This window comes from Molossus molossus, unplaced genomic scaffold (assembly GCF_014108415.1).
Source record: "Molossus molossus isolate mMolMol1 unplaced genomic scaffold, mMolMol1.p scaffold_m16_p_13, whole genome shotgun sequence".
Lineage (NCBI taxonomy): Eukaryota > Metazoa > Chordata > Mammalia > Chiroptera > Molossidae > Molossus > Molossus molossus.
The window spans coordinates 19,274,771-19,289,982 of NW_023425348.1; the positions used below are offsets into that span (position 1 = coordinate 19,274,771).

The following is a 15,212-nucleotide window of genomic DNA, read 5'->3' on the forward strand; positions in this document are numbered from 1 at the left end:
TAAGGATTAACTAAGATAATATCTTTTAAGTCTAGCATGTAGTAATACCTCAATATGTATTAGCCATTATATTCAATCCCAATATATTTTATTCCAATATATCCTTCTACTTCTGCCTGAACCCGTGGGGAACTCATGAGGACTGCATGTTCATTGAGAGGTCACACTGTGCCTATAAATCCAACCACAGCACTCAATTATGTGGATGTGCTATCATACCTCCACATCTCCAAGACTGGTCCAATTCCGTGGCCCTCAGGCAGACATAGTATTTCCATTGTGGCTGCTCTAGAGAAAATAAAGTTGTAAACTCACCAGAATATAAACATTCAGGAAGTAGGTCAGGTTTCTTTTTTATGGAAGTAAGTGCCCAATCATGATGTTCTTACCTGAGAAAGTAAAAGTAGCTGCTTTCCTACAAAGGGGAAGCAATTTTTTGCCAAATGAAGTGAAAAATGTACTACTCTCTGATTCTTCCCACAGCATCCGTAAATATGCTGAGGCTGTTCATTTTACCAGATGGTTTTTGTGACCCTGCTGAAACAAGAGATGCCCTCATTTTATATTTCCCTCAAATTCTACCACAAACCACACTTCTTGGGAGAGAAAAAAAAGTCGCCATGTAAGCATGTTTACCTTCAACTAACTAGAAAATTGAAACTTGTCCATAAATGATGACTCACCATTGTAGGCCTATAAAAGTAAAGGTGTTCGTCTGTGGCAAGGCAGCCGCCTCCAGGCACAGTCATTCAAGATGCACTCAAGTGTCCTGGCTGCCTTTCTCTTCTTGAGCTGGACTTCTTGTTGGTCCCTGCCCCTTCCCAGTGATGAGGACGATGAGGATTTGTCTGAGGAAAACTTCCAGTTCGCAGAGGTAGAGTATCTTTCCAATCCCTATGATGTGATATATATCATAAGTGCCCTTCACTTTTAACAGCAGATCATTTTGGTCTCTTTTCTAGGGCTACCTCAGATCATATTACCATCCCCTGAATCCTGCTGGCATCCTGAAGAAGACTGCAGCGAGCTCCATGGTTGACAGGCTCCGAGAAATGCAGTCTTTTTTTGGCTTAGAGGTGACTGGCCGACTTGATGATAACACCTTAGACATCATGAAAAAACCAAGATGCGGGGTTCCTGATGTGGGTGAATACAACGTTTTCCCTAGAACTCTGAAATGGTCCAAAGTGAATTTAACCTACAGGTAAATTATAAGCTATCTTTCTTTCATTTTTGTTTGTTTTCTTACAGTATTAAATGTCTAATTTTCAGCATAACCTACAGATGACAGAACATATATGGTCCCATGTTTTTAGATATTTAACTGGAAGTTAAGTAAGTCCAGGAATAACTTTAATACTGTTGATAAAATGTCTCATAACATCAATTATTGTTACATTAACCAGCATTATTTTTCATTGGAAATATCAAAATATTTTTAGACATTAATAAAATTTGCAAATGTAGTGCATCAGGCATATTTATTACAACAATACTAAAAAGAATGAGTTCAACTCTTTCTAGGAACTTTACAAAACTATTTTATTTATATAGGCTATAGCAATACAGTTCTAGACATTTAGCGTGCAATATAGGTTTTATTAACCATCCGAATACTTTAAATTTAAAATGCCAAATGGTCAGATATTTGGAGATACTCAAAATGTCTGATTGAATGTTTCATTTTTAAATCTTTGTGTGACATCACAATTAATAAGTTTAAAACACCGGACCTCTAGTAGAACTTTTAGAGAAGCCATTGCATTTTGAGTTGAAGAGCTGTATTCCAAGAAAATATCTTCTAAAATAGCTTTCACCTTCTAAAACTTTAATTGAAACTTTTTCTGTTGACTAGAATTGTGAATTATACCCCTGACATGACTCATTCTGAAGTTGAAAAGGCCTTCAAAAAAGCCTTCAAAGTTTGGTCTGATGTGACACCTCTGAATTTTACCAGACTTCACAATGGCACTGCTGATATCATGATCTCTTTTGGAACTAAAGGTAATGATGCAGAATCATTTTCTAAATATTTGTATATTCTGCTCCTTAATTGGCTCTATTTTTTAGTTTCTTCTTTAAGTCGTTCATTACTTTTACAGACTTCAACAAAAACTCACCAAGCTCCCATGTTAGGCACTACTGGGTTTAATTAGATTCTTAACTCTTGCTTTGTAGAGCATGGCGACTTCTACCCGTTTGATGGACCCTCTGGTTTGCTGGCTCATGCTTTTCCTCCTGGGCCAAATTATGGAGGGGATGCCCATTTTGATGATGATGAAACTTGGACAAGTAGTTCCAAAGGTAATAATTCTTATAAAGATATAATTAATGATTATTAGATTAGATTAGACGGTGAATCCATTGATAAGAAGTTAAAAAGGGTATGCATTATACATAAAAGCATATGAATTATATTTGTATTTGATTATATTTTCAAAAAAAGTATAAAAGTATCAATTTCTGGTCAGGACATATGCCCAGGTTGTGGGCCAAATCCCATGGGAGGCACGCAGGAGGCAGCCAATTGATGTTCTCTCTCATTAATGTTTCTGTCTCTTTCTCTCTTTTTTTCTCTTTCTCTAAAATCAATAAAGAAAAAAATTTTTAAGAAACTTAGTTTATTATAAATATGTATCTAAAAACAATTAGAATTGGATATGTAGATCATAGATTAGTTGGATATGAGTTGAAATATCCCCCTGCCCCTGTAGAAATATTAATAGTACAAGTCCAGTCAAATTTTTGTGCCCTATTATATGAATTACCTGTTTCAAACTTACCTATATCATGATTTTATAAATACCACTCTAACAAACCAAGATAGTGTTTTATTCTAAACAGCATGAAACAGATCAGATGAAAGTTGTATTTAAAAGAGAAAAATGAAACTGAAGGTTCAATAGATTCAGTCAGTAGTTGAATCATCAAGGTTCAAAATAATTGGAAATGTTAATTTCAGGGGGAAAAAATAAAACCACCAGATTGTTCCAACTAGGACTTAACTTTGGAGCTATGTTGACCCTTAATTGTGACAATTAGAGGCAGACTTCGTAGATAGCTAATTTTTATTAGTCATTTAAATTAAAAGGATCATTTTTCAAAGAGTAAAACTGGGCCATGAATGAACAGTGCCTCAATTCCAATGCCTCCAATGTGTCTTTGGAAGGAAAAATGAGAATTTACACATTTATGATCTGAATATTTCATAGGTAAGAATGGTTTTAGGAAGAAAAGATGTCATTTAGTATTTTTAAGATAGAGTCACAATAAACCTCAGTTTTACATTTCTGAGTAAATTCTGAATTTAAAATATTTTATTAAAATGAATGAAAATATTCACAAATAAATCAGATTAACTTTTCAGCTAAACGCCAGGAATGGTATCTATTACTAATCCTTTCAATGACAAATTATTTGTCACTCAGATTATGTGAACTTTGATTACTCTTATGGTCTGCAAACTTTAAGGAGTTAATTACACACTTTCTTCATGCATAGGCTATGATAGCAAAGGGTGTTTAAGGTCAAATTGAAACCATGGACTCCAGTTTTCATGTGTCCTTTTATTAATCTTTTTTTTAAAATTCTCACTGGAGGATATATTTTCATTTACCTTCAGATAAACTAGGAGGGAGAGCAAGAGAGAGAAAAACATCAATGTGATAGAGACATCGGCTGGCTGCCTCCCCCACGACCCCGACCAGGGCTGGGGACAAACTGCAACCCAGATAGTGCCCTTGACCAGAATCGGAACTGTGACTCTTTGATCCACAGGCCGATGCTCTAACCACCTAGCAAACCAGCCAGGGCTCTTTTAATCTTCAAAATTAAAGTACCAGTATTATGAGGCTCAAAGACTGGCAGAAAGAATGACTTAGAGGAAATAATGTAAACACAGAATCATAGTAGTCTTTTAAATTAGAGGGAAGTTGGCCAATCATTTTCAGAATTTGTGTTTCTTCAAACTCTAGGACCTAGAGATTTTATGAAAATGATTATTTGGTTGGAATTTGTTCCCAAGTAGATTCTTAGAGATCCTCTTTTTTTGCAATTGTTATTAATTTATTTTTGTTACAGATGTTTCTCCTTTCTCCCTTATTGACACCTTTCTCCCGATTCTGCCCTCCTCCCCACCCCCAGCATTTTTGTCTATGTCCATTGGCTACACATACAAGTTCTGTGGTTTACCTCTTCCCTCCTTCCATCCCCTTCTTCTGAGGTTTGTCAGTCTGAACCCTACTTCTATGTCTCTGGGTCTATTTTGTTCATCAGCTTATATTGTTCATTATATTCCACAAATGAGTGAGATCATGTAATATTCGTCTTTCTCTGACTGGCTTATTTTGTTTAGCATAATACTCTGAGACCCTCTTTAGTACATCCTCCATACCTGGTTATTATTCTTTGAGAGGCTTCCTCCTGTTTAAATGATGTTCTAGACAGCACCCTACATACAGGGTGGGGCAAAAGTAATTAATTAATAAATAATTAATAAATAATAATACAAGAATAAACTCTGTGTTTTGCATACTCACAACTATAAACCTGCTTTTGCCTCCACCCTATTGGAACCCCCATGTGGTTCCCATGACTACTTATTTAAGGTCATCACTGTTCTCCTTCCTCATCTAACCTAATACAGAGAACTAGTCAGGATTGCTAGTAAATTCTATTGATCACTAATTATTTGAGAGCAATCTGTTGATATTCTAATTACGTAGGCAACTATGATGAGAACATTAAAATATTTATAAAGATTAAAGCAATTTTTGAGTAAAACAGCAAAGAAAGGGAGGCAATGACATACAAAATAGATGAGGAAAATAACATTCCTTCCGTGAACTGGAGGACCTTATTTTTTCATTGTTTCTTTGTTTGCTTACAGGCTACAACTTGTTCCTTGTTGCTGCCCATGAGTTTGGCCACTCTTTAGGTCTCGACCACTCCAAGGACCCAGGAGCACTCATGTTTCCCATCTACACCTACACTGGCAAAAGCCACTTCGTGCTTCCTGACGACGACGTACAAGGGATCCAGTCTCTCTATGGTAACTCAACTGATCAGCTAAAGAGCCAAATAGATTTATACATTTATTTTCTAAATTATTACTGAATTTACCATTACCACTTTTGCTGTAACATGCCCATTATGCTTTCCAAATCAAACTACCTGCTCAAGTAGAAAATGTTTCATTTTCCAAAGTTTTTGTAGAATGTAACTCTTTATAATTTGCACTTTATACATTGCTGGTACATTGGATACCCTCAAAATACCTCTAACATAAGAAAGGAAAATATTTCATTCCCCATTTAACCAATGAAGACACAAAGCCCTGTAGAGTTTATAATTTTTTTTAAATCCTCACCTGAGGATATGTTCATTCATTTTAGAGAGAGGGGAAGGGAGAGAGAGAGAAACATGGATCAGTTGTGCCCTGACCAGGAATTGAAGCTGCAACATTTCAGTGCATGGGACAATGCTCCAACCAATTGAGCCATGACATCCAGGGATAATCCCTGTAGAGTTTAAATAGTATACCTATAGCTGGGGGTGAAAGTGAGCTCTTAACGAGCTTTTATAAATTCTGGGCACTCTTTCAACCACTCCAGTTTGCCACAATAGAAATCATTCAAGTGGCCCATTGTAGTTTTTAACCAACATCTACACTGACCATTGTAAGAATCTCTCCCATTTTTTCCTTCCAAAGTTTTAACAATAGTTACAAAGTAATTACATTTAAAACCAAACAAGTAAAATTACTTGCCAAAAATAGAGGTAAAGCCACAGAGCACAATCATCAGTGTAAACACTCCCTGACACAGCTCAGAAAACTTGCTCGTGCCACCCAACCCATTTGTTCCCCTCTGGATCTGAATCTACTATAGCAGCTCATGTAGATGTGAGCAAGGACTTTGCAGTTCTTATTATTTCTACAACATTGTAACCAAGGGACTTGATGATAGAACTCACCTGAACCAGGTAGAGAAAAGCAGTTTAGAACAGTTGTGTGATGCACTCATGCGAGCTGGAAAATTTATAAACATGTGGCCATTTGTATTGGTGTTGCTGAAGATCTGGCTTTTCATTGAGAGGCAGCTGCATTGCAGTAAACTGGTGAAGCAACATTAGCTGATGTTGACAGCTGGGAAAATAGGCAAAAGAAACAGCCAAGATCAGGGCTCCCACAGGGATAGTGGGCCACCAGAAATGGCTTTAAGAAGAATGTGTTTCTCAAGAGCAGCTTGTCAGTAAGTTATGCAAAGCATGGGGAAATATTCCTCAAAGTCTCCTCCCCCCATTTCTATTGTCATCCTCAAGAAACCTACATTTGCACTTCAAATGGATCTCAAGGGGTCTGGAAGGATGAAAGCAGAAGGGGGAAGTTCCACCTGCAAGACCTTGGTAACCCTGGAGGAAGGAAATAGGATGACATGGTATTTGGACCATTATGTACGAGCAGCAAGATTTGGGAACCCCCTCATACTCCACATTAGAAAGACTAGGTCATCAATAAGGTCACCCTCAGTAACTTTTTAAAATTTGTTTTATGATTGCAGGTCCAGGAGATGAAGACCCCAACCCTAAACACCCCAAAACACCAGACAAATGTGATCCCTCCTTATCCCTTGATGCCATTACCAGTCTCCGAGGAGAAACGATCATCTTTAAAGACAGGTATTCTCTTTTTTTCTAGTCATAGCTATGTATATTGTTACCAATTTAACTTTGGTTTTTAAGAGTCTATCTAGATTAGTTGGTTCCCAAAGGGATTCCAGGTAATACAAAGGAGGCAGGTATTCTTGACGTTATTTTATAAAATCTGCATATAACAAACATTTGTGAAGCTGTGTCTGCAAATTGCCGAAACGTGCAGTCAGACTTCCGACAGTGAAGGTGATAGTGAAAATCTTAGCACTTTGGGCAGTATATTCACATATTTCAGATGAAATAAATGACTAGTAGATAAACACTTTACTTTTTAATGAATAACCTAGACATTGTGCAGATTTTTTTATATCTTTGGTGTAGTCTTTTTTAAATAAATATAATTAAATAAATAAAATTAAATAAATATATACATCCAACTTATTTATTTATAAACACAAATATTGAAATAAATTACCATATTAGTAAACTGTTGCTCATAAAGTCCACATAAATTCCTTTTGCTGTAGAAGACTTTGCACCAGGCACACATTAGGGTATGAGAGAGGGCATGCTTTACCATCTAAACCTGTAGGGAATAAAAAGTGAAATATTGTTTAATTTTGATATGCTTATTTGTTCATCAATTAATTGTTCACTAATCTGTGACCCAGTAACATTTCTACCTCCTCTATTAAGCTCTAGTGACACTACACTATACTCCAGGTATTTTCTCAGTCTGGGTCCCCAGGCCATGAGTCCTTGGCCAATAGTTTATGTAACTCAGGTTTTCTTTCCAGAGCCCTGCATGGTGCCTGATATTTTGCTTCCCCCTTAGAAGATATGCAAAATTGAGCAAAGCGTGGTCCCAACCCACAAAGGACTTACAGCCTTCCCAAAGGCTCTGTGAGACTTTAAATTGTAATGCTTCTGGCTAGAGTTAGGATAGTAACAGCTTGGTTAACTGGCACTTAAAGGGAAATGAAAACCCTTTACCCTTCACAGGTGATAGACAATGGTTGTGTCTAACCTATCTTCACTGGTGTAGAGACAGGTGGCTAGCAGGACAGAAATACTGCAGTTTTAAAGTGACAGAAAAGTGTATTTTTATTTCTGTGTTAGATTCTTCTGGCGCCTGCATCCTCAGCAGGTTGACGCAGAGCTGTTTCTAACCAAATCATTTTGGCCTGAACTCCCCAACCGTATCGATGCCGCATATGAGCATCCTTCCCATGACCTTATCTTCATCTTCAGAGGTAAGCTTTCCCTGGAGAGGCCTTCCGCACATCTAGGGTAGGCAGTGATCAATTTGATGCTGCCAGAGACTTAGTAAAATGGTCACTCCTGTAATATATCTAAATTAAGAACCAAGTATAACAAAATGGAAAACAGAAAGCAACTGAAACCTTTCTACCAAGTATCCTCAGACTTGACAAGTGAAAAGTCTACATTATTGCCCTGGCCACTTTGGCTCAGCGGTTAAAGCATCGGCCCTTGGACCAAAGGAAGGGTTGTGGTTTTGATTCCCAGTGAAGGGCACCTACTTGGGTTGCAGGTTTGATCTCTGGTCCCTGTCAGGGTTCTGTGGGAGGCAACCAATCAATGTGACTCTCTCACATTGATATTTCTCTCTCTCTCTCTCCTTTCCTCCCTTCTACTCTATCTAAAAAATCAATGGAAAAATATCCTTAGGTGATGATTAACAACAACAAAAAGACGTCTACATTATTATGATAAGTACAGAAGGGTAAATACATAAAAGATACCCACATTTTGTTTCATAGCAATCATGTCAGTTTTTTCTATTTCCTTAAAAAAAATTATTTACTAAGCAAGACTTATCACAATGTACATTTTGAAAAACAAAAATGTTATCCATAATTTCCCCTCTTGAAAAGTCTACTTACCATGTTTCATTTTCTCTCTTTTCTAGTCCTTCACTACATGTACCACATATATTTAAATATTTGTATTCATAGTATAGATACATTTTAATATTCTCCTTGTTGCCTTGACTTAAAAAAGTTTCCAAATTGTCACTGTATCTTCATGATCACAATTTATAATGGTTATATATTATTTTACTGATATTGTTTCTACTGCTTGACTATTATAATTAATGCTATAATGAAGTTATTTTTTTAGAGACAGAAATAACAACTTTCTATCTCCTATAAAGTTTGACTTTCTGGTCTGATTTATTGTTCCTACTGTGCTTCTTATTCATGCAGAAATCTTAGTGTATTTTTCACCCAGCTTTAAACTTAATATTCAGAAGTAATAAATTGCCAAATTAATTATTGTATTTAGTTGGCTATACGCATGATTGGGAAATCAGAACCTTAAACCCTACTTTTGTGTGATGAATGCTCATATTTCTATGTTTTGTAAACATGGTGACCACCAACACTGACTGATTTATTTTTAAATAATTCATTGTTGACCACAAATACTCACTAATTTATTTTTGAATATATAAGATGAATCTTTCCTTGTTAAAATAAATGTCTATATATGTGAATCCTAATAGATTCCTTCGGATAATAAAACCATTCTCTCACTTATTCTAGGCAGAAAATATTGGGCTCTTAATGGTTATGACATCCTGGAAGGTTATCCCAAGAAACTATCTGAACTAGGATTTCCAAAAGAGGTTAAAAAGATAAGTGCAGCTGCTCACTTCGAGGACACAGGGAAGACTCTCTTCTTCTCGGGAAACCAGGTCTGGAGGTACGGCAGCCATAGTTACTGACCCATTCTCTTGTGTCCTGCAGGCAAAGTGAGTCTTGACCATGTCTCACTACTTTAAATTATTATCTCACATATTATTTAAAATGTTAAATTAGTCACGTTAATTTCTGTTTGGTGTTAGCTCCTGCAGGCAGCCTCTCAGACAAAGATTTTTAAGTTTTAAGTTCTCTTCAAAATACACATATAATCCTCGCCTTATCTGAGCCACTCTTTTCATTCCTTCTTTCTTTCTATTTTTTTAATATGTTTTTACTTATTTATTTATTTTTTTTTAGAGAGAGAAACATCCATGTGAGAGAGAAACCTTGATCAGCTGCCTCCTGCATGCCCCCTACTGGGGACTGAGTCCGCAACCTGGGCATGTGCCATCACCGGGAATGGGACGCGGCTTCTCAGTCCATGGGATGACAGTCCATTGAGCCACACCTGCCGGGCAACTCTTCTCTTTCTTAGCCATTTGTTTAGATCAACTTTGCCCAAACCATCTCTTTTACATGCAGTGGGAGATCAATAGACAAATTGTTCAATGCATTCACATATATTGATTTCACTCTAAGAACACTTTCCTAATAACCTACTTTTACAATAGATATGTAGTTTGTGAAATGGAAATAAGCTTGTAATTGTCTTTATAAAGATGAACTTTAGGCAAGTTGAAAACTACTCCTCAAACATCCACTATACACTCAGTTTTGTAATTCCTTATTATAAATATCTACCAGATATTTTAAATGAACTTAAAATTTTAAAACTTGTCAATTTTGAAAGATATCATTGTATCTATTGTATTGTTTCTAAGGTAATTTCTAAGAAATACAACCTACTTAGGAGTTGTTATTATTATTATTATTATTATTATTATTTAACAGCTATGATGATACCAAACATGCGATGGATAAAGACTACCCCAGGCTAATAGAAGAGGACTTCCCAGGAATTGGTGACAACGTAGATGCTGTCTATGAGAAAAACGGTAACTCATTCCACTGCACTGGCTGTGACAGTGGGCTTCTGTTGCCCCTCCAAATCAGTTCCCTTATAAAGGATTCTATACAGGACTTAGATGTGCTAATAAAGGAATTAGTTAAGGAATGGCAGGTAAGGAATTAGTTATTCCTGCGTGACTTCTTCCACAGACAGCAAACAAAAAATAATATGCTTAGAATAAATGAGAATTTTACTTAATGATTGCTAATCCTCTGAATAAAAGATGTCAAACCTTAAACACTACCTTAAACCGTGCCTAAAGATGCCTAGATGCAAGGTATTGCCATAATTCAAATCAGAGGTAGAGTGGGGAGTAGTTTATATATGAACATCAATGATCTTAAGTTATGAAAAGAAAATTATCCCTAACTTACAACAAATAACTAATATCAGTACTTCAGACATCAAAATGAGAACTCATGACAAGACAACAACTAATATGAGGGGACAGTTTAAGAGAACTGAGAACCTTTAGCCACCAACCCACCCTTAAACTATAAGCAATATAGTAAAACATTAGTAGGGTTTATAAAGATAAATAAGATAAATGTTGGCATATTTTTTAAAATGTGGCATCTAACAGAATGGACCTTTAATACAGCTGGAGTAAACCCTTATTGTTTTCTAGCTGACATTTTTTGGTCTTTTTCTTGTAGGTTATATCTATTTTTTCAATGGACCCATACAGTTCGAATACAGCATCTGGACTAACCGCATTGTTCGTGTCATGTCAGCAAATTCCCTATTGTGGTGTTAAGTGTATTTTAAATATTGCTATTTAAATCATAAAGAACATTTGGAATACTACTTCTAGGGATACGGGGAGGGGGGAGAGATATCAGGGAAAGCTTCGTTCTGTGAACAAGCTTCAGTAAGTTATCTTTGACTGTGTATTATCTATATGGCTAAGTGTGGCTGGAACCACATTTAATTGGAAAGTAATGAAATTTAGTTTCTCTCAGGATCACCTCATTCTTGTGTACTCTCTAGAAGCAATAACTGACGATATTTCCCACGTCAAAAATAGAGCATATCGGCTGTCAGAGAGCATAATTATAAACATATTTATAAGGACATTTTGCAAAGGCATACAAGTACATCACATTTATATCATCAATAAATCTTCTTTGTCAAAAAGTGTAAAATAGTGTAAACATAGAATTTGGGGGGGGGGGTCATATGATAGCCATAGAAGAACAAAGGTAAACCAAAGGGAAGTGTCTGTAATAAATATATTGTAAACAACTTTCCAAAAATAATGTGTTATGCATTGAAAATATTTGGATGCACGTGTACCTCTTCACACAGACACAAAGAACACCTCAAAGGCACCAGAGACAGGAGACAGAGACCACGGGTGAGAACAGGAGAGGTGGCCTTTGGATTCTGTTAAATTTTTATTTTTGACAATGACTCAATGGCTACTCTCAAAGAAGACAAATACTTCTTTGCATATTTATAAAAGAAAAGGAGGAACAATCTTTCTGTATTCAAATATTTCAAGTCTTTCAAAAATATTAAAGTATTAAATTATTATAAAAATGATCTAAGACCACAGCATCACTTTCTCATAAGTTATCTGATTAAGACTAAAGTAGCATTTTTACTCTATTTTTATCAAGATAATTGTTTTAATTGTCCAGTTTACCTTGGGTGTATAGGCTATTTTATTTACAGATATATACAAAATATATATTAAAAGAAAATATGTTAAAACAGACATCCAAAATAAAGAAAATGGTTTAAAAAGATGGTGGTCCTCTTGAAAATATGCACCAATGTCTTTTTCTCTCCCTTTTAAAACGAGATATCTCAGTACTTTTAATACTGCCTGACACTTGGCATTTATTGAATATATAAATGGCCATTGAGGGAAGAATCATTGTGCTGAGAGAGCTTGTCTATAAAAACTCAGGCAAAGAAAAGAAAGTGTTATATCTGCAAAATGTATTAGGACATGTTTATATTGTTTATAATAAAAAACATATTTTCAACACAGTGTTATATGGTATATTTTGTCTTTTGGTGTATGTTTTGTTATTTTGTTCTTTATTGATTTTTAGAGAGAGAGGAAGGAAGAGGGAGAGATAGAAACATTGATGAGAGAGAACATAGATTGGCTACCTCCTAAATGCCCCCACTGGGGATCGGGCCCACAACCTGGGCATGTGCCCTAACTAGGAATTGAACTGGTGACCTCTTGGTTCAGGGTCGACACTCAACCACTGAACCATACTGGCCAACTCTTTTGGTGTATTTTAAGCTTCCCTTATAAAAAATGTCTATTTAAATTATTCCTTTTTCTTGCCAATGTTTCTTGGTGAATATTGCTCATTTGCTGTTTTAGTTTTATTTTGTTTTGTTTGTTTGCATTTTGTAAGAAAACTAAATTCAGAATTTAGAATTCTAGTACCAGGCTCTGTTAACTAAAATTCTGATAGAGTTTGGTCAGTTTGGCGCTTTCACGGTCAGCTTCCCTGGAGAGTGTTATTGAGTAATAAATCAATAGATAGAAAGAGAAATAGATCTGGAGTTCTAATACTTACTCAGCCATGAATTTAGCATGGGACTTTGGACAGGTCATTTAGCCTCTTTGGCTCTACTTTTCTGATGGGTAAAATGATTGGATTAGCAGCTTTGGTGAAATATGGGGAGGCCAGGAAACTCTAATGAGTAAGGCAAAAACACCTTCTATCTAGGAATATCAGAGTCCATTGAGCTTAAGACATCAGATATCTTATGTTTTCCTAAACAGTGCCCAACCCCAAACATGTAATACGTGTCTGTTATATGTAGGTACATAAAATATTGAGATAACCCAGGAAAACTTGGTCTCTACCCCTGAAGACCTTATATTCTACTATGGAGACAAAACAATTAAAATTCAGTAAATAAAGAGCCTTTTCAGGAGAGCAGAGACCACTTGCTGTAGTGCAGAGAGAACTGCTCATTTCTTTCTCCTAGTATAGCCCTCAAAGTCAATCTGGGCACTTTTCATCTTTCTTGACAATTTATTTTGATTCCTGACTTCTAAGGTTTGCTATTGGAGTAAAACTAGTCCTTCCACCCATTCATCTATCCATCTATCCATCCTGTAAATAATAATTGAGCAGCTAACTGAAGTAGATGCTGGGGATTGAGTGAAGAGCAAAACCTCATAACTTTCATGGAGCTCACAGTCTAGTTGGGGAGACAGACACTAATCAGTAAAGTACAAATTACAACTGTGATAAAGAAAAGAAACATGGTGCTCTGAGAGCATCTAATGAGATTTGATATACTGTGTATAGGGCACAGCGCACTGTCGGGTAGCTCAAGCAAGGCTTCCCAATAGAGGAGACACCCAAGGTAACATACAAAATGAGTAGAACTAGGAGAGTGGAAGGAATCAGGGAAATGGCTCCAGGCTCATCCCTCCACACGGGAATGGATACATTGAAGTTCAGTGGAGAGGTACAGTTGTATTTTGTGGTGATTTTGGCAGAGTATGAATGGATAAACTGAGAAACCCCCTAGATCCCACAATGTTCCTCCTGGCTTTCATAATGCCAAATATAGATCAATGGATCAAGAAACAAACAAAATTTAGCATAGATCATTCTATGGATTCGCAAGTGAATATCTACTTTTTAGTCATTGAGTCGGTGAATACAAACATTAACTTTTTGAGCAAATGGGTGCTTTTTCAACATTATTCTGATAGAAGGTCAGCACCTGTCTCTGTAAGAGCGGTGGGGAGCTGCTTCCCCAGTGAAGAGGCCTCTGTCTTGGCCTGAAGCCAGTTAGTAGTATTGGTGTGGTAAAAGGCCACCCACTGTCCCCAGCCCTGGTCTCAAGCAGATAACTGAACTGTCAGGGAAACTCTAGGTGGATGGTTTCTAATTCCTCTCTGCATAGGAAAGGTTGCTTTAGAACAGTACTTCTCAATGTGTTCTGCAAACTAGCAGCAGCAGCATCACCTGGGAACTTGTTAGAAATGCACATTTTGTACCACCACAGACCTACTGCATGAGGAATTTCAGCTGGGGACCCAGATATCTGTGTTTAACATGCCCTTCAGGTTCCTCAGTTCCCACGGTCACTCAGGAAATGTCTAAAGATGTGCTTCTTGCACCCTTCTCTGAGAGATTTTATGGGTATTACTGGGACTCAAAGATTCCTGGTAAGATCTTGGGGATACTCTTCCAAACCCCCTTCCAGAAGATTTATAGTGCACAGTAGCACATTAAAGGTTATAAGTAGTCCTTTGGCAAAGAAGCTGTTTAACTTTATTGAAAGGAATTTTCAAACATATCTGAACATCTGCACCCCCTTCTCTGCTGCATCCTTGGGTACCAACCCTCTGTTGGATCATTCCTATTAACACACATGTATGCTGGTCTTATTTTTAAAATTTTTAGTTGTGGTGAAATGACATAACATAATATTTGCTATTTATTACAGGCTGAAATATATTTCCCCCAAATTCATATGTTGAAGCTCCAATCCTCCAGTATTTCAGAATGTGACTATATTTAAAGAAAGAGCCTTTAAAGAAATAATTAAGCCAATCGGGGTCATAGGATGGGCCCTAATTTAATCTGACTGGTGTTCTTATGATAAGAGGAAATGAGGACACAAATACACTTGGAGGGAAAATGATGTACAGATAACAGAGAGAAGGTAGCCATCTGCTAACCAAGGAGAGAGGTCTCAGAAGAAAACAAACATGCTACCACCTGGATTTTAGACTCTAGTTTCCAGAACTGTGAGAAAATAAATGTCTTGTTCAAGCCACCCAGTCTGTGATATTTTTCAGGGCAGTCCTAGCAAACCAGTACACCACT

General features: G+C 36.6%; 1 protein-coding gene across 1 annotated transcript; it reads left to right on the forward strand.

The window, feature by feature from the left end:
* The first annotated feature begins 732 nt into the window (after window positions 1-732).
* MMP13 (matrix metallopeptidase 13) lies at window positions 733-11,646 on the forward strand. The gene is made up of 10 exons (XM_036258734.1): window positions 733-874; window positions 963-1,204; window positions 1,856-2,004; window positions 2,179-2,304; window positions 4,889-5,050; window positions 6,561-6,678; window positions 7,771-7,904; window positions 9,219-9,378; window positions 10,269-10,372; window positions 11,043-11,646. Exons 1-10 carry the CDS (start codon window positions 755-757, stop codon window positions 11,141-11,143), a joined length of 1,416 nt encoding a protein of 471 aa, XP_036114627.1. The 5' UTR covers window positions 733-754; the 3' UTR covers window positions 11,144-11,646.
* Window positions 11,647-15,212: the final 3,566 nt, after the last annotated feature.

Excerpts from the sequence above, each read along its gene's own strand:
- MMP13 (XM_036258734.1), top strand. The coding sequence starts at position 755 with ATGCACTCAAGTGTCCTGGCTGCCTTTCTCTTCTTGAGCTGGACTTCT. Across the intron at positions 875-962 it reads AAAACTTCCAGTTCGCAGAG|GGCTACCTCAGATCATATTA; the intron begins GTAGAGTATCTT and ends TCTCTTTTCTAG. Across the intron at positions 9,379-10,268 it reads TCGGGAAACCAGGTCTGGAG|CTATGATGATACCAAACATG; the intron begins GTACGGCAGCCA and ends ATTATTTAACAG.